Raw genomic sequence first — 22,117 nt, 5'->3', positions numbered from 1 at the left:
GACACTTGGTTGCTTCCATCTTTTGCCTCTTGTGAACAAAGCCGCTGTGAATATGGGTATCCAAATATGTTTTTCCCATTTTCAGTTTTTATTCTTCCAAGTTTTCCATGTGTTTGACAGTATTTCATGATGAAGTTTTAAAATATTTTTACAAAATTAAAATATGTAACCATTCCAAATATCCTTTTGAATGCCCGCTTTCAAGTCTTTGGAGTGCATACTCGAAAGTGGAATTGCTGGATTACAATTCTATTTTTATTTTTAACTTTTAGAGAGCTATTATACTGTTTTCCACAGCACTGGCATGATTTTGCATTTCCAGGAATGGATATTCTTAAATGTCCCCTTCCACATCTAAAGTTCTAGGACCCAATACTTGTTTATCAATAATCTCCTTAGGCTTTTTCTCTTGACCTAGAAATCCTGTTCACTACAGGAAAATGCCCAAATGATTTTTTTATACCAGAATACTTTCTCTAACTACCTTTTCTCCCACACTTAAGCTATATGCCCTCGTGGCACCCTGATTCACCAGCGTCACACCTAATCATACCCTTAATTTATTATTTTTCTCTAGGATATTAGTTCCTGGGAGCAGAGATTATATGTATCAGTACTTGATGCAGAATTATCAAATGTTGAATGAATGTATGGATCAGAACAAAACTGGGCCAAACAGTCTCAAATGAGGAAGTGGATAAAATAGTAAAATTGGAAAATAATTTGTCCGGTAATGTGAACTATTTTCCTTGAGAGAGGGAGACTCGAACAATAATACTAAGCATAATAATATTAGCTAATATAGCGCTATCTTAATGTGCTAGGGTGGAATTTTTTCACCGAGGCCATGCTGAGAAACATCTGACTTATGGTTCTTGGCACTGGCAGAGGATAGATTGTACCTGGTTGCTCGGTATCTATCAGTACGGAAGGTGAAGCACACTCACGCTCACCCATGCTGAGCCCGGAATGGATCTTCTCCACCAGCTCCAGAGGTGGAGGAAGAGACTTTTGTGGTCAAGAGCACGGGCCTTGTCTCCGATGATTAAGTTGACTTTCAAACGAGACAAGAAGCAGTTCCCGAGTCAGGTGCAAGAGGGCTGCATCTCAGATCTGGAGAACCCAGAGGAGAGCTCGTCCCACGCCCACAGAAGGTCCTCTGAAGCCAGGGCCGCTTCAGTAAGTTGTTCCATCCCACGCTAAATAAGAGGCCCAGGATGGCAACGCTCCTGGCCAGCACCCTCCTGCCAGCTGCGCCTGCCCCCCTCGCAAACGCTCCCTTTGGGTCAGTTTTGCGCCATCGGGGATAGAGGAAGCCCAGAGATCCCAGGAGCGGAAGGTGCTGTCCCTCCGCCCAGTAGATAGAGGGCGAGGGCCGATCCCGCCCGTCGGCGGGGCGGGGACCCGGAGCGCTCACCTGCTCGGGCCCGCGGTGTGCGGTTGGGACTGGCACGGCGGGCGGCGCGCTGAGCGGGGACGCAGAGACGGCTGCGACCACCTGGCGGGGCTTGTGTCCACCGAGCCCGGGCTGCCAGGTGAGCTGCGATGCGGACGCGGCGGACGGCGGACAGCGGGCAAGGCGCGTGGCACCCGGAGTTTAGCCTGGAGAAGCAGCAGCCCCTACAGTTTCTTCCGCGGGAGAGGCAGTAGGTGCTGGCCGTATCCCGGTGGAGAGGAGAGAGAGAGAGAGAGAGAGAGAGAGAGAGAGAGAGAGAGAGAGAGAGAGAGAGAGAGAGAGAGAGAGAGTGTGTGTGTGTGTGTGTGTGTGTGTTGCATCTGGGAAACAAAAAACCAGGACCCAGGGAGACAACTCAGGGAGTCCCGGACAAGGTTTGGAGTACCTGTCACATCTTATTTTCTTTTCACGAGGAAGTGGTGTCCCTTTTTCTTTTTCTTTTCCTTTTCTTTTTAAATTTAATTTCGGGGAAGGGGCAGAGGTTACTTTTGGGAACAAGCAGTGTTCATCTTTGACTCAGATGGATCGCCCCCTCCAAGATGCACTCACGGTTCGGCCCTGTGGGGTTCTGGGTCTGAGGGTGTCAGAAGGTTTGGAGGCACTGACGCAGGCCCCTGCTCTCAGGATGCAAACCGACGGAAACTTTCCTTCTGAAATGCCCTTTGCAGTCTATGGCTATACCACCCTGAACACACCCGATCTCGTCTGAAATGCTCTTTGGAGTGCTGCTTCATTTCGTTTCTCGGAATTTAGCACACTAGCTTGGTATTGTCTCTGAATCTCCAAATTGTATATAAAAGTGGTCCTGCAAGCCTGTAATTCCAGCACTAGGAAGCTGAGGCGGGGGGGCGGGGGTCACAAGTTATAGCCCGGCCCGGGTGACTTAGTAACTAAGTGAGACCTTGTCTCAAATTAAAAGCAAGCAAGCAAGCAGGCTGGGGAGGTAGCTCAGTGTGAAGGCCCTGGGTTCAATCTCCAGCCACTGGGGAAAAAAGTGGGTTTATACATTCATTCCTTTGAGGAGGCTGCCCATCGATTTAGTTGATTCTCCCAAAGACTAAATAACTAAAACCACAGCTTTGGGGTTCATCGACATGCAAGTCTTAATAGAAGTCTTAGCAGTCTTGCAGCTGAGTTACAGATTCTTATTTGAAAGGGGATTGAGAGAAGAGCTGAGAGGCATCTAGAAGGGTTGGGGAGAGGATTTCTTCTGTGTCACAAAAGGACAGCACTCAGCCCTGCCACAGATTTTCCAGGATAAGTATCGTCTGTTTCCGCCTGAAAGGAACCAGGTGAGTTTGCACATATGTGACTAGAAAACCAAGGGGCATCTTTGTGAATGAAAGAAAGTTCATAGTTTCTCCATAGATGCAGCACTTCTGGTGACCGTTTGGAGAAGGCGGAGCACGTAGAGGGTGTTTACCTCCAGAGTCCATCAGCAGTCTGGGATAAGGAGGAGAGAGCTGGCTGTGAATCCGGCAGTGGAACAGCAACTGAAATGCCCAGGGTGAGAGGGGAGAAGAAGGCAGCTGCAGGGATTGGCTAAGGAGTTTATTGCAAGCTAATGACTGGCCTAGAAGAATCACGTGTCTTGTTATCCCACTAAATAGGTGCACATACTTTGTGGAGATAAATAAGTGGTATGCAAAGAATGATCAAAAATGCACTGTTTACATTTCAAAAAACTTATTACAATGATTGACAGTGCCAAGAACAATAGGATAAGTGTGTTCCAAGGGAAGGCAAGTGTTTTGAGTATTTCGAGGAGGATTAATAACAATGTGTCTCTTACAGCAATGAATTTTTTACATAAACATTCACTATAGGTTTCGATCACCTCTCCTATGCTGCCCTTCAAATGGTTCTGTTTCTGATCCTGCCTTCTTTCCGCATAGATTCTCAAAATCCAGACCTCTGAGGTTCATGGATGAGCTGGCATTAAGATAGCAGTCTTCAAGCTGGGTGTTCCCAAACACTGCCATCCTGCAGCCAGCCTCAAACAATCGCAGCCTTTTCTCAATTTCAGGGGGAAAACAAAAAAGAGATTCGATTTTTTTTTTCATTGTAAAATCATCCCATACCTTTGGTACTTGCTTTTATTCCTGTGACATCTAGATTGGGTCACACTTACATATTTGGTAAAGTTGAAGCTTGCTTGCTATATCTTCATTTCCAGTTCATAAAGAGCATGTTAGTTCTAAGTAGTCCGACATACTCTCCTTGAGTTTGGGAACCACTACTGTGGTAAAAGATTGGAAATACACCCGGGGCTGTGCCACAGCATTGTTTAATATTCTCTGGGTTTAATAGATTTGTTCGTGAACTCTTTGGCTCACTGGGTCACGAGAGGGAGTTTGCACAGAATCCCAGGACGAGGGAGGAAAGAAAGCTCCTTACTCTACCTTCTCTGCACACATTGGTTTTTGTGTTTTGTTTTGAACATCACACATATTTTGTAAACTCAGACTGTACTTTTGGTGAGGTTATGGAAGAGAGCTTAGCTTCCTTAGTCAGCTCCTCTTCCCTTAGGATTGGTGAGAAGGCCTCCATTAAATTCCATGCTGAACTGTTGTACTTCAAAACAGTAAGGTGGTTGTTTCTGCCTATAACTTGCCTTGTCTTGATATGATTATTTTTAAAATGTCCCCAAAACATAGCCGGGGGTTATTTGGCAATGGCATGAGTTGTAGGTGTGCTCCATACTTTATTTTTTTTTAAAACCTCTGTTTTGTTTTGGGTAGTAGTTAATGATTGCTGGCCCCTTCAGCTCAGGAGAAGTTTTGCTGATGTTATTGATTGTTCTTTAATGTATTGAGTAAAAATTCCTTGAGCGCCTTCTCTATGTTGCCCTCTGGAATAGGTATGAGGTGACTTATGCTTCTGCTTTCAAGGAACTGACAGACAAGCAATTCAGATGTGAATTCTGTCTGCTTCTCCCTCTCTCTTACTTCTGTTGAGTCAGGTTCCAATTAGAATGAGACATTCTGAAGATTCTTATGGTTATTAGCAAAATGATCTTTGCACCTTTGCTCCAGAAACAACCTGAGCAAGTTATTAGCCTTGTTGCACCCTGAGAACTGACTTTGGGAGGTAGGGACTTCAGGGACCCCTTGGTCATGACCATCTCCTTTCAGGTGGGAGTTACTGTCTGCTTTTCCTGCTTGAGCCCATGTAAGGCATCTGGGCATAGGAGAAGCTGCCCATTGTGGCTTCCTGGCCTCAGTTCAGCCTCGAGGGGCAGTAGGGCTGCTGGTTAGCAGTTAGTTCTGTGAATAGCACTCTAGGCAGACTAAGTTAATCAGAGATGAAGGGGCCTTCACTTTCATGGGTAAGATGGGGCCCAGGGAGAGCCAGCGTCTCCCTTGAGGATCCTAATAGCCTCCCAAGGACAGGTTCCACGTGGTGGGGCTATTTGTCCCCCAATTCAAACTGAATAAAAGTAACAAATCTGGAAATGCTTTCTGATCTACACCCTGCATAAACAAGGATATGTGAGGCCAGTCAACAGGGGAGGATTCTACTAATTTTGGATTTGTTCAGGGGCCTAGTCTGACATGCCTCCACACACCTCTTAGCAAATGCTTGATGGTGTAGACTTAGTATGAGATAATGGTGATAATGACAGCGAGGCGAGCACTGATGTCACTTACCCGGCAGCCAGGCACCTTCTGAAACCCCATGTTTAAAGCATTCAAGTCATTTGACCTCTCCCAAGTCAAACAAGTCGGTTCTGTTGTTATTGACAATTAGTCCTGGGTCACAGATTACAACGTATGATTTATTGCGCTCTTCTGGGATCATGTCTAACTCATCTTCCTCAATAGGGGACACTTACAATTTCTCTCTTGCCTACTTATTGTGAGAGGCAGCCCAGCCCTGCAGCCAACCTGACCCAGCCGGTACCCTGCTGCACCACTAACCAGCAGCAACATCACTGCCTTCCTCACTCCTCAAATTCCTGATCTGTAAAATGTGAACAATCATAGTGCTACCTCATTAATTGTGAGAATTAAATGAATTTATAGAACTAAGACACTTAGAGTAGTGCATTGTACACGGGAAGTATGATTATTTTCTTACTAGCTATTTGTTTCTTTCCAGCTTCTCCCAATGTCCTCTAACGTAGGGGCCATGGTGGGAAACATTGATCGGGGACTGCCTGAACTCTATAATGTCTCAGGGCCTTTGCACCTCGTGTCCCCTTTACATAGAATACCACCTTCCCTTTCCTCAGTTAGAAAAATCATTTCTTTTAATGCTAAGATCAGCTTAAATGTTCCCTCCTCAATGACTTTCTGTTAGTGCCCCCTCTTGTTCCCTGGGTAACAGTTTTCTCCTTTATTTGTGATCTCAGTAGCTTTCCAACATTCATTTATCAAACTATTTACTAACAACCACCTAACCTTTATTGAGTACTTATTATGTGCTCAGGAGTATGCCAAGTGTCATTCTTGCTATTTTAAACAATATGTTGAAGGCTCCATGAAACAGGGTTGTATTTTGTTAAAATAATTTTATCTGTCTGCCTCCCCCAATAGACTTTAATAGTGGGTTGTACATCTGTGTGTGTTACTCATTTTGTATCTCTAGGACCTGGCAGAGTGCCTAATTAATACACAGGGGGTGCTCCATAAATGTGTAAGTGAATGCATTTTACCAACAGCTATTTGCTTCCAAATAATAGGCTAGTTATAAGTAACTCTTCTTTTAAATAATCTTCATAGTTTATTCACTGCAGAAATTTACTATCAAAATTTCAGAAAAGATTGAGAAACAAGAAGGAAGTTAAAATTGCACTGCCCCCAGCCCTAAAGAGTTTTTGCAGCTTGCTTAGGAATACAGCACTACTAAATGGCTAAACCGAACATCAGCATGGGTACATCTGACTTTAGAGCCCGAAACTTAACTGCTGGATTATACTGCTGATCCCACCTCCAAAGACACACACACACACACACACACACACACACTCCTACACAAACAAATTATACTAGCTTTTAAAACAGATTGGAAGAGCTAAAATCTGAAATTAAACCGACTACACATACCGTATTGCAATACATGAAATCTACACTTAAAAATTCATAGTATTCAGGGCTGGGGATTCAGGCCAGTGGTAGTAGAGCACTTGCCCAGCATGTGGAAGGCCCTGAGTTCCATCCTCAGTGCATGCAAAGAAAATCATAGTATCCAATCTTTTCAAGACTTCATACTTCCTGTTCTCACAGTCATTTAGGTTCGTGCTGGTAAAAATCAACAAAATATAGACTGAAAGAGAGAGAGAGAGAAAGAGAGAGAGAGTGCTCAGAGCAGTAAGGTAGAAGGGGATCAGCTTCTAAGTCAGACAGATGTGGGTTTGGATCCCAGCTAAGCCACTTGATGTGTTACCAGGAACCTGCTGCAAAACTTCTCTCAGCTGTCTGTAGTCTCTTCTGTAAGACAGAGATAATACAGAACACTCTGCAGCATTTTGTAAAGTTTAGAGGTAACAAGATGGTGATGTCCATCAGGCTTGATTAATGACAGGTCTCTTTACTGCTAAGTCTCTAGTGATAGAGCAGTGATGCCCCGTGACTCCCTGAACAGTAATCTTGATGAATTGTTTTACACAGCTACACATGGCTTTTCCCCCAATCCTTCAGTTTAATTCTCCTAGCAATTTAACTTTTATATTATTACTAGATGCCTTTAGTAACTAGCCACACAGTCATTTTCTTAGAAATTCAAGCTTCTCTCTACAGGGTCCCTCTTGAGATAAAGAGAAAGAAGTGGCGAATTTAGGATGTTAGAGCAATTTTCATTTAAAAGTCAATCGTTGTTTTCATTCCCCTATCATTAATGTTTTCTCTCTTCCTTTATCAGGGAGTTACTTCTCATTGGATTCCTATTGCCAAACGGAACTCTCCTGTTTTATTGCAAAATGAAAGGAGGAGGCAACTATGAATGAGCCACTAGACAGTTTAGCAAATGCTTCTGATTTCCTCGATTATACAGCTGCTTTTGGAAATTGCACTGATGAAAAAATCCCATTCAAGATGCACTACCTCCCCATTGTTTATAGCATCATTTTCATCGTGGGCTTCCCAGGGAATGCAGTGGTGATTTCCACTTACATTTTCAAAATGCGCCCCTGGAAAAGCAGCACCATCATCATGCTGAACCTGGCCTGCACTGACCTGCTGTATCTAACCAGCCTCCCTTTCTTGATTCACTACTATGCCAGTGGTGAAAACTGGATCTTTGGGGATTTTATGTGCAAGTTCATCCGCTTCGGCTTCCACTTTAACCTGTACAGCAGCATCCTCTTCCTCACTTGTTTCAGCATCTTCCGCTACCTTGTGATCATTCACCCAATGACCTGCTTTTCCATTCACAAAACTCGATGGACAGTGGCAGCCTGTGCTGTGGTGTGGATCATTTCCTTGGTGGCTGTCATGCCCATGACCTTCCTGATCACATCGACCACCAGGACCAACAGATCCGCCTGTCTTGACCTCACCAGTTCGGATGACCTCGCTACTATCAAATGGTACAATCTAATTTTGACTGCAACCACTTTCTGCCTCCCCTTGGTGATAGTGACGCTTTGCTATACAACCATTATCAACACCCTAACCCATGGGCCTCAGACTCACAGCTGCCTTAAGCAGAAAGCCCGAAGGCTGACCATTCTGCTACTCATTGTATTCTACATATGTTTTTTACCCTTCCATATCTTGAGGGTCATTCGGATTGAATCTCGCCTGCTTTCCATCAGCTGCTCCATCGAGAATCACATCCATGAAGCTTACATCATTTCTAGACCATTAGCTGCCCTGAACACCTTCGGGAACCTGCTACTCTACGTGGTGGTCAGCAACAACTTCCAGCAGGCCATCTGCTCATCAGTGAGAGGCAAGCCTAGTGGAGACCTTGAACAATCAAAGAAAGTCAGTGGCTCAATCAACCCTTAAAATACTCCACTTACTCAAATAGAAAAGGCTGTTGATTCTTTATCTGTCATTGCTGACACGTCCAGACTGCTTCCCTCAATGGAATTCCTAGCAAATACTGTGAATTTAGGTTATTCTATGCCAAAGCCAAGGGAGAGGCTACTAGTTCTTTGCAAATGTTTGTTGAGTTCCTCCTGTGGTAGAAATAAGAATAAGATGCTTATCAGTAAAGTATTCGAGCATACAATTACCAACTATTGGAACTCAGGGCATCTGTTTCTGCCAACTTGCATGGAAACTAAAGTTCACACACTAAAGTTCACAGATCACTGATGGCAAACCTTTTAGAGACAGAGTGCTCAAACTGCGACCCAAAATGCACTTACTAATCGCAAAGTGCCAACGCTACAATTAAACGCGAATGCTGAGGTTTTAGTTTAGAGAAAACAGCTCCTATATTAACATCTTTTGTCTTAAAAGAAAAACACAGTAACAGAGCTCACAGTGATACAAACAATTTTTTATTGAAAGGTAAAAGTTTCCACTTGGCGCCCTTTTGCACAAGCAATGTGACCTTTGCTGTTGCACACATGCTGATAATTCCTCAGACCTTGGCTACGGTGAGTCGGCTCCTGTGCTGACAGAGAGGGAGAGCTCTGTGCCCCTGGGGCAGCACGCATGCCATAGGTTTGCCATCACTGCCCTAGGTCTTCCACCAAATTAGTGCCAAGGTAGAACCCCCCCAAAATAATTTTCTTTATCCAGTCTCCAGTTGATGGGCAATTGGGCTGTTTCCAAGTTTCAGCTGTTACAAACTGTGTGTGTACTACTCAGCCATAAAGAATGAGAAACTAGAGACATTTATAGACAAGTGGATGCACCTCGAGACCATACTCTTAAGTGAAATAAATAGGACACACGTGTAAATACTGAATAGTTTCTCTGGTGTGAGAGACTGAAAGTGTAAGAATCAAAATGTATAACTGATAGTGTGAAATAGGAAGAAAATGTTTAAAGGAGTAGGGGAAGTGGGAGGGGAAGGGGAAAGGAAAGAAGGGAAAAGAAAAAATATGAGAAAAGGAAAAAATGGAAACAAAGTCTTTGTAAATAGAGAGGGGTGGAGAGGGTGATTGGAGGGCAGGGGAAGGGGAAAAATAAGAACCAAGATACTCATGTAAAGGTACAAGATCCCAATGATGAGTGTAACTGTACTGTATACCTAAAGTGTACCAATAAACTAAACGGGAAAAAAATCTTTTCCCTCCTACTTTCATGAGCTTTCATGCTCTGCGGCGAATTCCCACTGAACCTCTAGACTATTATTCAAAGCATTATTTGTATCTTTTTCTATATTTTATGTTTATAGCTTATACCTTTACCATGTTTTTTCCTTCAGATCTTGCATTGAAATGATTGAACTGGGCTTTAATCAGTTTTGTAGGTTGAAGAAAGCCAATACCTCAGGGATGTCAATGCAAATAGCTGCAACACTAGTTCTGTTTAGATATCTTGCTTTTTATGACTACAGTGTAAATATATCTATTGAAACATCTATAGTTATTCTTGAATTATCAGTTTGCTTAATTGTCAGTAAGTATAAATATTTGAGAATATAGTCTAGATAATTAGGGTTCTAGTAAATATGTTGTTATAATGAATAAACTTAGTTTTAAAAATCGCTGAATCAGTTGGTCATATTTTTTTCTGAGAAAATGTTTTGCCACTATTATATTAACATGAAACTTATTTTCTCCATGGATGGAGAACAAAACTACTTGACAAATCATTATAGAATGAGGCTGGAATTGATGACTTCATCAAAGGAATGGGCATCATAGGAATTCTTTATGACTTTCAGAGTTCTCTAGGACATTGCATCTGACTTGGCCCTAAGTGAGGATGCTCCTCCGGAGCCTCTGTCAGACGTGTGGGGAGATGTGGAAGAAGAAAGAGGAAAGCTAATGGCTGTGAACACGAGCTTCCCTGCAGCATCATGGTCTTCTCTAGCCACCTTTATAGCTGTCCTCTCTTCAGCTTCTGTAACGTGGAGGGTAAGGTACTTCCCTCCAAAATCATGACTTGTCCACCCGTGCCATCTGCACAGTGTGGAGGAGGCTTTGGAGGTCCACCTGGGACCTGGGCAGCTCTTTGGCTCCTCTCTTCTCTCTGTCTCATGCCCAGGGCAGCCCTGGGGCATTGCTAAAATGCTGCCAGATGAGTCTTTATACTACGCTGTGTTATTCTAGCCCTGGACACATGTCTTTCCTTTCTCTCTATCCCTATTTCTTCATGTCTATTTCTTCTCCCGGCAGAAAAAAAAGCCACCTCAACTTCCTTTCTGTCCAACTCAACTTGGCTCTGTAGTTTCTTTTGTCCTTTTCTTCTTCCTGCAGATGTCTAAAAAAATGATCTTGTTCTGAAACAATTTTTTCCTCGATATCTAAGGTTCTTATTTTGCTCTCTTAGGGATCTGCTGCAACATTTAATCCCACTTTCTCAAATTTTTACCATTTTTATTACACTAGAAAATTGACCTTAGCTCAAGTGCATGCACAATTTTCCATTATCTTCAAAATACCTTCCCTAGACTCAGCCTTTCTGTTATTCTACTACCTGATCTGCTTCCTGCAGTTATAGGTTAGGTGCAGATGGCATTCTGCCCTCCAGGGTTCTGCAGATAGAACACAATCACAGAGATCTGAGATAAATTGAATTCAAAGGGTCAATTTTATTTTCCAAAGTAAAGAGTTCTGGGCTAACTATGCTAGAGGTTGCCTTTTGAAGTATGGCCAAAAAAGGGAATGGATGATACTTCCCAGACTAGAATGGGACCCTGATGACCTTGCCTTATAGTTACTGGCAGGGAAAACCCAAGAGCAAAAGAGCAGAGCTCAGACTCTGTGCCAGAGGGGAACTGTGTGGGCCTGTTTAGCTTAAGGACCAGAAGCTCGAGTTGGCTCACTGTGCCTGAGCATGGTGAACCCAGAAAAGCTGTTCCAAACTCTGAGACACAGTAGTCCCCCACCTTGTTTTTCTTGTATCATGGGAATTGTCTTTCAGTCATAAAAATTAGAAAAAGGGGAAAAATGACCTCACATACTGGTGTTTGAATTTTACCAGTAGTCACTATCCTACCACTATTGTTGACTGGTCGTCACCATGCTACTTATACAGGAATGATATCAGACCTCCAGATGATACAGGGGAAATACTGCAACTCCCAACCTGTTAGATGTCAGATATGGCAAGTTCATGTTCTCTAAGATCAAAGAATGAATTCTAGGAAAAATGGAGGTTAGAGTAAGAAATATTTATTGAGAGGAGAAATTTTAGCTCCTGAGAGGCAAGAGGGGTCCTGAATGGGTGGCTGAGGACCCCACTTTTCAGGGGAAGTTTTATAAAGCATAACCACATGGGTACAACAGGGGTAAAGCTATGATCAACCAATAAGGTTACAAGTATAATCACTTAGGAAATAGTGATACAGTGGGCTCAAGTCACATAGCAAGTGTGCATGGAAAGGACAAAGAACTTTTAGGAAGGGGATGGGCCTGAGGGTTTTGGTCACCTGCTGAAGTGACTGCTGTCTATCTAGACTTCATTAGACCAGGTGTTACCACTTATCTCACCCCTGGGGAAGGATGTAACCCTGGTCATTCTGTCTTTATCTTGAGGCCTGGCCTCTAACTGAGGAGCCTCGGGTCACAGTTGTACTGCGTGTTTCTCTTTTGCACTGACTCTCTCCAAGGCCCAGACCTAGCTGAGTGCACATAGTATTTCTACCTAACTTAGCTTTCTATAATACTACCACTATTGTTTCATCTGTCTCTAAATTTTTTGCTAGAATGTTTAAAAGCAAATCCTAGCCAACACCTATAAATGTCACCTACAAATGCATCAACACTGATCTCCTTCAAAACAATGCAAATACAAAATAAAAAATTATTCCTTAACATTATTTCATACTAATCCACATTCCTTTTTTTTTTGCTGCCTCAAAAATACCTCAAAAATGCCTCAAAAAAAACCAAATCAAGATCTAAACAAGCTCTATGCATTGCATTTGGTTGATATGTCCCTTAAAATTCTGTTAATCAATTATGTTCTCCTTCCTTTACTTAGTACTGTTTATTTAACAAAGAAGTCAAATAATTTGGGCTATAGAATTTTGCTCATTTCCATTGTGGATTTGGTTGTTTTCATTTAGTTGTTTATGATGTTCCTTCAACCCCCTACAGGTTATAATTTGGAAAGCAGACTTTAAGGGCGTATTATAAGCAGATCCTTATTTTCTCCTTCCCTCTTTCCTTCCCTGTCTCCTTTTCTCTCTCATTTCTTTTCTTCTTAGGGGAATTCTAATCCAACTCAGAATTTGTGCAGTATCTGACTGCCTTATGCTAAGCAATTGAGCAGGGGTTTCAGGATATATATCCTGATCATTATATCCTAAAGTTCCCCAACTTCCTTTGCCTGTGTAGTTTTATGTCTAGTTTTGTCAGTTGCTTATTGCTGTTTTGGTTCACTAGGTGATTTAAAAATTTTAAGATTCTTATGCTTTTATTAGTTATGTCTTTTCTACAAAGATCTCTGGCTGATCCAATATCTTTTTTTTTTTATGTAATATTTTTTGACCATAGTTGACCGCAGGTATGTAAAATTGCAGAAAGTAAAACTGGATTAAAGGCAGAGTAAAACTGAAGTCCTAAATAGAAATACTTGGTTCTGCTATCACTGACAACTCATACTTATAGTCCCTAGCAGAATACTGGTGAGTTTCTCTCTCAGAAAATACAAATATAGCAGTAACAAATACACAAATGCAACTTACATAGCACTAACAGTGTGCTGAGCTCTGTTTTAATTGCTTGCTTCATGAACCCAGGACATCTGGCTTCCCAGCCTGTGTGCAGAACCGCTGCACTAGACTTCTTTGTACCAAAGGAGAGGCCACTCCAGATGCCAGCAGCGGAGCCTGCAGGCTGCTCACCAATCAACCTTCCAAGCCAAGCCAGCTTCCTAGGACTCTCTTCAACGTGAGAGGATGGCCATGAAAAACTAGAATCTGACCTAAGCCAATGGTAGGAATCAGGGACTGCAAAACGAAAACAAGGGAAAAGGCAAAAAGAGTATTCTTGGAAATGAAAACCTGTAGAGAACATAAGAAAACTTCAAAACATCAGTCCCTCAGAAACATCCTTGAAACAGACCAGGAGGTTCTGAAGGAATGAATGTTTGAAGTACAAAAAAGAGCTTTTGGCTACAAAACCGTGAGCTTAAGGAGTTATTGCAAACGCCCTCCACTGTCTACAACCCTATACGTGCTTTGCATTGGGAAATGGAGAGGACTCTAGGAATTTCTGTTCATTTATCCTCTTTGATATTTAGAAGATGTCTTGGAGGCTGGCGCTATGATGGTAGTTATTTCCATACTTCAGGTGAAACAGACTTTGATTTTTATTATTTTGCATGCATTTCAGAGGGGGTGTGTGTGTGTGTGTGTGTGCATGTGTGTGTGTGTTTGAGACAGCATCTTTCTATGTAGTTCAAGCTGGCCTTGAACTCACTATGTACCCCAGGCTGGCCTCAGACTTGCAATAATTCTCCTGCCTGGGCCTCCCAAGTGCTGGGATTACAGGTGTGTGCCACCATGCCTGGGTCTCAGAAGTTTTTTTTTTTTTTTTTTTGGTACTGGGGATTGAACTCTGTTCCTCGTGCTTTCGAGGCAGGCGGTGGAACCACTGAGCTAAATCCCCGGCCCTCTCAGAGGTTTTTAAGGAATGATATTTTTAAAAAGTGCATTTAAACCACTAAGTTTCTTAGAGCTGGATCTATTTGCTTGTTCTTTCTCTGTGATCACATATTATGTAGTATATGAATATCCGTTGTATATAACAGTGTATAATTTGTTTTACATGATTTAGAAATGTGCCCATAGACTAAACATATTCCTTTTTTCAAAATTCTCATTTACACTCCAGATAATTTTTAATTAATCACAATAGCTCCCACAAACATTTGAAAAATAAAACAAGGAGTAGAAAACACTCTTTGTTTAGTTTTGGATTTTCAAACATGAGGATTCACAGAACAGATGAATGCATGGCTTACATCTTTAGAGTCTCAATATCAGTTTTAACTTCTATTCAGGTAAATTAATGCCAGCATGTTTCAAACTCACAATGTGCAAAGTAATGTGGTATGTGCTGGGGAGTGCAAACAGTTCCATTTCCAACAACAACATGTTCTTGCAAACTAACTGCATTATTCATATGTGCCTTTTAGGTTGAGTGTTTGTTGTGGTACATTTGCATATTGAAATGTTTATCCAGCTCTTTTTTCAGTTTATCATCATTCTAGTTATATTCTGAGAAGCTTATCCAAAGGATACATTTCAGAAACACGTACATCTATCAGAGTTCCTCTCCCCAGTAACCTAAAGGGTCTCCCAGATATACACAGAAATATTCTAGGGTACTAGTTGTAAAATGCCCTATTTATGTGTTTAAACTTATGTAGGAGATGAATGATAAGACTGCATTTATATTAAACATTTGTTTTTATCCTATTATTAGATGCAATACTGTAAATATTTAATACTAAACAGAGAAAACCAAAGAAAAACTATACATATGCACCATAAGCATTGCTCAAACAACAGAATACTTCCTTCTTACCAAATATTTTCCAATCCACATAGTCAACCTCGAACTTTAAATAATTGTGCCAGATTTTTTTTTTTTTTTTTTTGAGACAGGGTCTCACTATGCACTTCAGGCTGGCCTTGAACTCACTGTGTAGTCCAGGTATGCCTTGAACTTGTGGGTATCTTCCTGCCTCTGCCTCCCAATTGCTGAGATTACAGGGGTGTGCCACCAATTCTGGATGGTGATAAATTTTTTCCCCTTTAAATTAAGAGAAAATTCAGACAACATTCATATAAAAGAATTTAAACAATGCTAAAGTTAAAGCCTTTATTTAAATTTTACTCATTAATGGAGATAGTGCTAAGTTCAGTTTTTATGAATCTTTATACAATTATTTAACTTAGACTAGCCAGTTCCACAGCTTCTTTTTCTTGTTTCTGAAATGTTTGGAGCACTTTATCAAACAGGATTTGGATTACCTCTCTTCTATATCCCTGTGCTTTTTTTGGTCCCCTCAGTGATATTAACTTCTCCAATGCATGGTCAGATGTATTTGTGCTCTTGGAACATGGCAATATCTTAGGAGGTATCCTGTGTAGAAGAATAACAGAAATGAGCCTTTTTTAGAATGAAAAATATTTGCTTTTGATTCCAATTCTTACTTGACCAATTGTAGGATATGGAAAGTTCATGCTTAAATTGAATCATTGTATCGCCTTTGAAGATGAAGGGAAAGGCTTCCATTTCTGCAATCATGCTAGATTAAATCTATTGCACACTCCTCCAGTTGGAAACAATGAATATAGTTAAATAAAATATTTTCTTAAGTGCCTATAAAAATGCTCACTGAACTGGTATGAAACTAAAGAATCCACAAAGGGAAAAATAAAGGTGGGAAACTTAGAAGTCAGCAGGTAGCAAACTTAGCAATTTTCCCAGCAGTCTCTGCAAAATGCTGGTAGCTCTTCAGCCCAGGTTGGGACATCTGTGCTAGGCTGTGGATGGTGATTGTATGTCCTGAGTTGCCAAGACAGTACTAGTTAACGCTACTTTCCCCTAGATAATTATTAGTAGTACCCACATTTCTTCTCAAAAATGTCAGGAATGATATATGATCACACTAAATATGAGAACCATGACTTAAAGTATTCAATTGCACAAAGGTGGGGATTCTACTAGGAGACTCTTGCAAAAATCTACATGTCAACTTTCCATTTTAGGGTAAATGATAAATAAAGCTACAGAGCAGAAAGGGACATCAGGTAAAGTATCCTGCACTGATTTTGACAGGAAAATGAATTTGCCCTTGAGTAATCATAATCAGCATCAAGCTTTACATGTAAATGTGTTGTTAGCTGCATGTGAAAGAATTGAAGTTCAAGTGGAGAACTGATTTTAAAGTGACTTCCAGATGGGTAGTACCACCAGGAATTGCAGAAGCATATGCAAAATCTCTTTCAGGGAGCACAACTTTAACCTAGGTTTCAAAGAATTCCCACTGGTAATGTTTCCATGGATAATGAGAAACTCACATAAAGAAAAGTCATCACAAAAATACCAATAAAAAGGCACAGGAAGAGAAATATATCAAGAGGATAGAATAGAGGATAGAACAGTCAGACCTTCAAAGATGTAAAATATGAGGAATATCCAATATTTATTATAAAATAGGATGTTCATTGCATTTGAAACAAAGGGAAGCTTGAAGAAATGAGCAATAAAATGGAAACTTTCAAAGTGACTCAGTATATTTGGAAAAAACAGACTTCTGGAAGTAGCAAATATCATAAATTGAAATAAAAAAACTTAACAGGTGGTAAAACAGATTAGATACAGCAAAAGAGATTAAACAAAACTGGAAGAAGTGAGATCTGAAACAATCTGAGATGCAATCCAAAAGACCCCCACCCCCCCAAAAAACACTATGCACAAGTTAAACCTAAACCACAGAGCAAGAACGTTCAATATATATCTGAGCAGATTTCAGGAGATAAATAAGAGAACAAGTCAGAGTGAGATGTGGGAGAGACACAACACTTGAAGAGAAAATAGCTGACAATTATCTAGGATTATTGAAGGCGGCTCCCAAGACCCCATATTGTCTAATAAATATAGGCAGGGTGAATCAAAGCAAATTGACAAATGAACACATTAGATGAAACTAAAGGCCATCAAAGACCGATCTTCAAGACAGAGAAAAATTATACATATCCTATGGGGAAGTGTAAGACTAGGGTTAGTTTTTTTTTTCTTTGAATCAATATAAAGAGTTTATTTGGTGCATATTTGGCTGTACAACAACAAATATTAAACAACTTTTAAAAAAAATTTTTGTGCACAGGACAGAAAACTGCCTGTACATGCTATGTTTACTTTTGCAACACAGATTTCAACAATTATTAATGCACAAAATCGTACATACCATGCAACTCTATGCCAAGATTCCAACTTTCTTCCATGCAACAGATATGAAGATCTAAATGGAAACCTAGCTAAGTCTTAAACACTTTTCCAGTAGCAAGTATAATATAAGTTGTTTAGGGGTAACCAGTCTTAACATTTCCTTGTACACAATATTCACGTGCCAAATACAATGACAAGAAGACTCATACATATACAGATAACACGTTTCTTATTTTAATGACACAAAGACAACATCACAGTTTCACAGTTTCTGTCTTTTTATACAAGAAGCCACAACCAAAGTTTAACACAAATGGAATTAAGAGAAATCTATACTTGAAGATAATCTTTTTTTAAGTTATCTTTACTAACTGGGGTTGACAATACAACGCAATTTCTACACACAAATATACCACAAGAACTCGACCAGGATACTACAAATCTAAAAACATTGATAAAATCACAGGAACACTGTTACCTTGAGCCTGAGATACCAATTCAGATTCAATCCTGAATTTGGTTGATTTGGATTAAGTGACACAAAGTCAATAGAACCATTACATTTCAGAAATCAAAATTTGCACTATATGAAAGCAAAGAGTACATCTGAATCAAGTGTAGATAGAAAACATTAAGCCAAGAAAACAACACGGTTTACATAATTGTGTTTGCCCCTACAAAACATTTAAACAGCTAATTTCGTTTAGTTTACTTTAGTTTAGTTGTGTAGTTTTTTGTTTGTTTTTAAAGAACAATTATGGTCTTTTAAATTTTCTTGGTTGAAGAGCAAATTTTGATCAGAATTAGTGCTGTGAACTAATTTTTGGTTAATCATCCCCAAAATATAGGTGAGATCATGAGAAGATCTGGCAGTCTTTCTCTCAGTTTAATTCATTGATAGTGCTTGGCATTCTTTTGCACAAGCTTGATCGAAATGACGGGGCTTTAGTATGGATGGGAACAAATTCTGTTGGCAGATCAGAGAGTGAATTCTGCCTGTTTTGTTTGATACACTTCACTGGCAAATTTGACCTTTTGGGTGAAGGACTGCTCAAGAATTCAACAGCACCTGGAGGTAAGGTTCTGTTACTGAGCCCTTGTTCTGCCTTCATTGGCTACGTTGATTTATTGTGGCTCATGGATTTGCCCCCATTCAGGAACCCAGACACACTTCTGCTTTTGGTCCGGGTCCCCCTTCCAGGTCGGGAGAACTCCGTGAGATCATGCAGCGATGGCTCCTTGTACATGGCCACTTTCAGTGGTTTGGGCAGAAAATGGGCTCTAGGCTTGTTTTTCTTCACATGGTTGCCTTTCATGATCTCTCCTTCTTTGTTCAGACCCAGATACCACCCTCGGCCCGATTGCTGCTGACTATATATCATTGATGAATGTGTCACGTAATAATTTTCAAACACTGATTCTTTAAATTTGCACTCAGATGTGAAATGTTCCGAGGTGTACAAATGTCCCTCACTGTTCATTGCCAAATACAGCTTGGTTTGAATTCCTTGAATAGCCACCGCTCGAAGACCCACAGGGATGAGGTTAAACAGAGAATAGGTGCTGTCCTCGTCTTTGGTGCCATCAATGGTTCCATCCGCCTGCAACTGTGAGTGGTAGCCTTGTCAGCTGTATAGTTTGGTAGCTATACCCTTAAGCTGAGGCTATATATTTTCCTTCAGCTTCTCAGCATAATCACAATTGCCTTGTACTCTCTCTCCCTCCACTTTTCCATCCAACACTCCTAAGGTTAGTTTTTAATTGCAAAATTTTAAGTCATTAAACAGTGAAAGAATATCTTTAGGATGTTGAAAGTATTTGTCTAGTTGGAATTTTACACCCAGAAAAAGAATATTTTGAAATGTAAGGCAAAATGTGCCCTTTACAAGTGAAGAGAAATAGGAAGCTTACTCCCCACAGACTTTCACATAAGAAAATTTTAAGAAATGCAGTGGAGGAGAAAGGACAATTTTAGAGACAACAAGCAGCAGTGGGCAAGGATGCTTGTAATTACCTAGGTAACTCTAAACAAATGCTGACTAAACAAAGCAGTCATGATAATATCTAACCTGTGGGGTTAAAACACAGGTCAAACAAAAGCACTGAGAGGCATTAGCATTCACTCTGGGAGACCTGATACTATAATTAGTGCAAGAAGATCTTTGTATTGTTTAGGAGGAGAGAAATCACCTCCAGTGGCTCTAGGGTGAGCTGAATTTCAGTGTGAAAACATTAAAAATTAAAAAAACCTGTCACAGAATAGGTTCAAAGAATTAAAATCTAAGATGACAGAAGTAAAGAAATGGAATAAGAGAAAGAAGAGTAGGAGCACAGAGCACTTGGGGAGTAAGTTATTGATATCATCGATCTTCAGGTGGGTAATTAGGTCAAGAGGACTAGTACATTAATAAGTAAGAAAACGAATTAATTAGACAAAGTTTTTCATAGCCAGTGATGAGAATCTATCACAAATGAAGGATTATGAATATTCTAATTCTGTTCACCCAAGAGTCATAAAATGTAAATAGGCAAACAAAAACCAATTAATCCAAAAGAAATAAGAAAGAAGTGAAGAAAAGAACTATAAAAGGGACAGAAACAGAAGTTATAAAATAAGATGGAAGATAAACACAAATGTTATTAATCATAATAAATGTGAAAGACCAAGTATTCCAGTTTGAAGAAAGTGATTTCAGACTATACTTAAAAGTAGTATTTTTGGGCCGGGGATTTAGCTCAGTGGTTCCGGCGTTTGCTGCACAAGGACAAGGTCCCGAGTTCGATCCCCGGTACCAAAAAACAAAACAACAACAACAAAAGTAGTATTATCTATGTTTTTTAAAAGAGACATATTTCAGACATATTTACAGATTTTGTCTACAGGTTTTTAGGCACATCTAAAATATAAAACAATTTGCTAGTTTACAAAGAAATTTTAAAATGACACTTTGACGTTGTAACAATGAAAGAAATAGAATTAGGAATTTCAAATGTTCCAGTAATAAAACACTAAGTCCAAATGACTATGCAAGTAATTTCTATCAATCATTCAAAAAGCAGGTGATTTTATTCATCCACAAAATATCATGAAAAGAAAAATGTAGAATAAGGTAGCTTATCTGGCCCTTGATCAGAGAGCTTTAGCTGGCAGAAAGACAACAATGTAGCTAATAATTAATTATAAGTATAAGTATGAGAAGTTTTATTTATTTTTCAGCTTTATTAAGGTGTAATTTACATTCAATAAAATCCATCAGTTTTCAGTATAAAATTCATGGTGTTTTGAAAAATTGGCCCAGTTGTGTGGTCCTCACCACAGTCGTGAGACAGAACATTTTTGGCTTTCCATCAAGTTGACCCTTTCACCCTTTCTGTTAACCCTTTGCAGTCACCTCCATCCTCTGGAGATCAATGATTGCTTTCTTCATTTTCTAAAAGTTTTTATCCACAGAATGATATTCTCTGACATCTTTTTTCTTACTTTACCATACTGCTTTGAGACTTATCAACCTTATTGTGTCATTAGTAGCTCTTTTCTTTTTATTGATGCTTGATATTCCATTTGTACAGAAATGTAATTCACTTGGGCAGAAAGGTTTGTAAATTTTTATCTTATGAAGACTCCTGAGTAGTTTCCATTTTTTTTACGACAGTATTGTATATAAAGTTCCTGTGAACATTTAGGTATAAATCTTTGTGTGAATGTGTACTTTATTTTCCCTGGCATAGATAATTAGAAGCTGATTCATACAGCAAAGGTGGTTTAATTTTTATTAGAAGTTGTCAAACTTCTGTCTGTGAGATTCATTCCAGTTGCTCCATATATTTGCCAGCATGTGGTATTGTAAATTTAAAAAAATTTGGCCCTTTTCGTGCTATGTAATGGTATCAGGCTGTTGTAATTTGCATTTTCCTGATGATAATAATAGTGTTTTACCTTTTTAAAGAATGCACATTTTGGCTATTTGTGTAACTTCTTTTGTAAAGTTTGAGCAATTTTAAATGGCTCATCTGTCTTTTATTACTGAGTTTCAGGTGTTCTTTGTCATTCTGGATATAAGTCCTTCATTGTACATAGAGTTTGCAAATATTTACTCCTAGTCTGTGATTTGACTCTTTATTTGCTTAAAAGGTGTATTTTGAAGAAGACATTTTCATTTTGATACAATTCATAGATGTGGTTTGTGCTTTTTGGGCCCTCTAAGAAATCTTTGCCTGGTCAATGATTACAAAGAATTTTTGCTACATTTCCTTCTAGATGTTTAGTTTTATCTTTTATTTAATTATACTTAATTAGCTTTCAAATTTAATAATCCATTTCGGTTAATTTTTACATATCATGTGAGATAAGGGTTAAGCTTCCTTATTTGGCATATGAATAGCAAATTGTTACAGCGAAAATTAATGAATATACTACCTGTTCCTCACTTAATGACCTAGTCATCTTTGTCAAGAATTAATTGTCCATACAGGTCTATTTCTCAATTGTCTATTCTGTTCTATTGTTTAATATGTCTATCATCTTTAGTCCAATAACACACTGTCTCATTAATATAGCTTTATAGAAAGACTTGAAATTACATTGCTCTTTATCCTTCTTTTAAAGATTTATTTTGGCTTGTTTAGGTCCTGTTAACTCTCCACATAAATGTTAGAATGATCTTGTTAATTTCTCTAACAAT

The 22,117-nt window shown here is 39.8% G+C and overlaps 1 protein-coding gene and 1 pseudogene across 3 annotated transcripts; one reads left to right on the top strand and one right to left on the bottom strand.

Annotated features, from left to right (window-relative positions):
* Positions 1-1,412: 1,412 nt before the first annotated feature.
* On the top strand, positions 1,413-10,082 carry Oxgr1 (oxoglutarate receptor 1). Of its 3 annotated transcripts, XM_087193013.1 has the most exons (3): positions 1,443-2,748; positions 2,825-2,963; positions 7,319-10,082. In XM_087193013.1, the coding sequence occupies exon 3, from the start codon at positions 7,396-7,398 to the stop codon at positions 8,407-8,409; it is 1,014 nt and encodes a 337-aa protein (XP_087049139.1). In that variant the 5' UTR covers positions 1,443-2,748; positions 2,825-2,963; positions 7,319-7,395; the 3' UTR covers positions 8,410-10,082. The 3 variants fall into 3 exon arrangements, with proteins under 3 accessions (XP_087049140.1, XP_087049139.1, XP_021104696.1); XM_087193014.1 differs by lacking the exon at positions 2,825-2,963 and having other exon boundaries at positions 1,413-1,535; XM_021249037.2 differs by having other exon boundaries at positions 1,443-2,963.
* Positions 10,083-17,856: 7,774 nt separating this feature from the next.
* On the bottom strand, positions 17,857-21,879 carry LOC101718338 (fibroblast growth factor 13-like; annotated as a pseudogene).
* Between the last annotated feature and the right edge of the window lie 238 nt (positions 21,880-22,117).

Source organism: Heterocephalus glaber, unplaced genomic scaffold (assembly GCF_053883595.1).
Source record: "Heterocephalus glaber isolate CG9 unplaced genomic scaffold, H.glaber_assembly_v1.0 deba00001577, whole genome shotgun sequence".
NCBI lineage: Eukaryota > Metazoa > Chordata > Mammalia > Rodentia > Bathyergidae > Heterocephalus > Heterocephalus glaber.
Note: the sequence above shows the minus strand (reverse complement) of the source record. Positions and strands in the feature narration are given on the sequence as shown.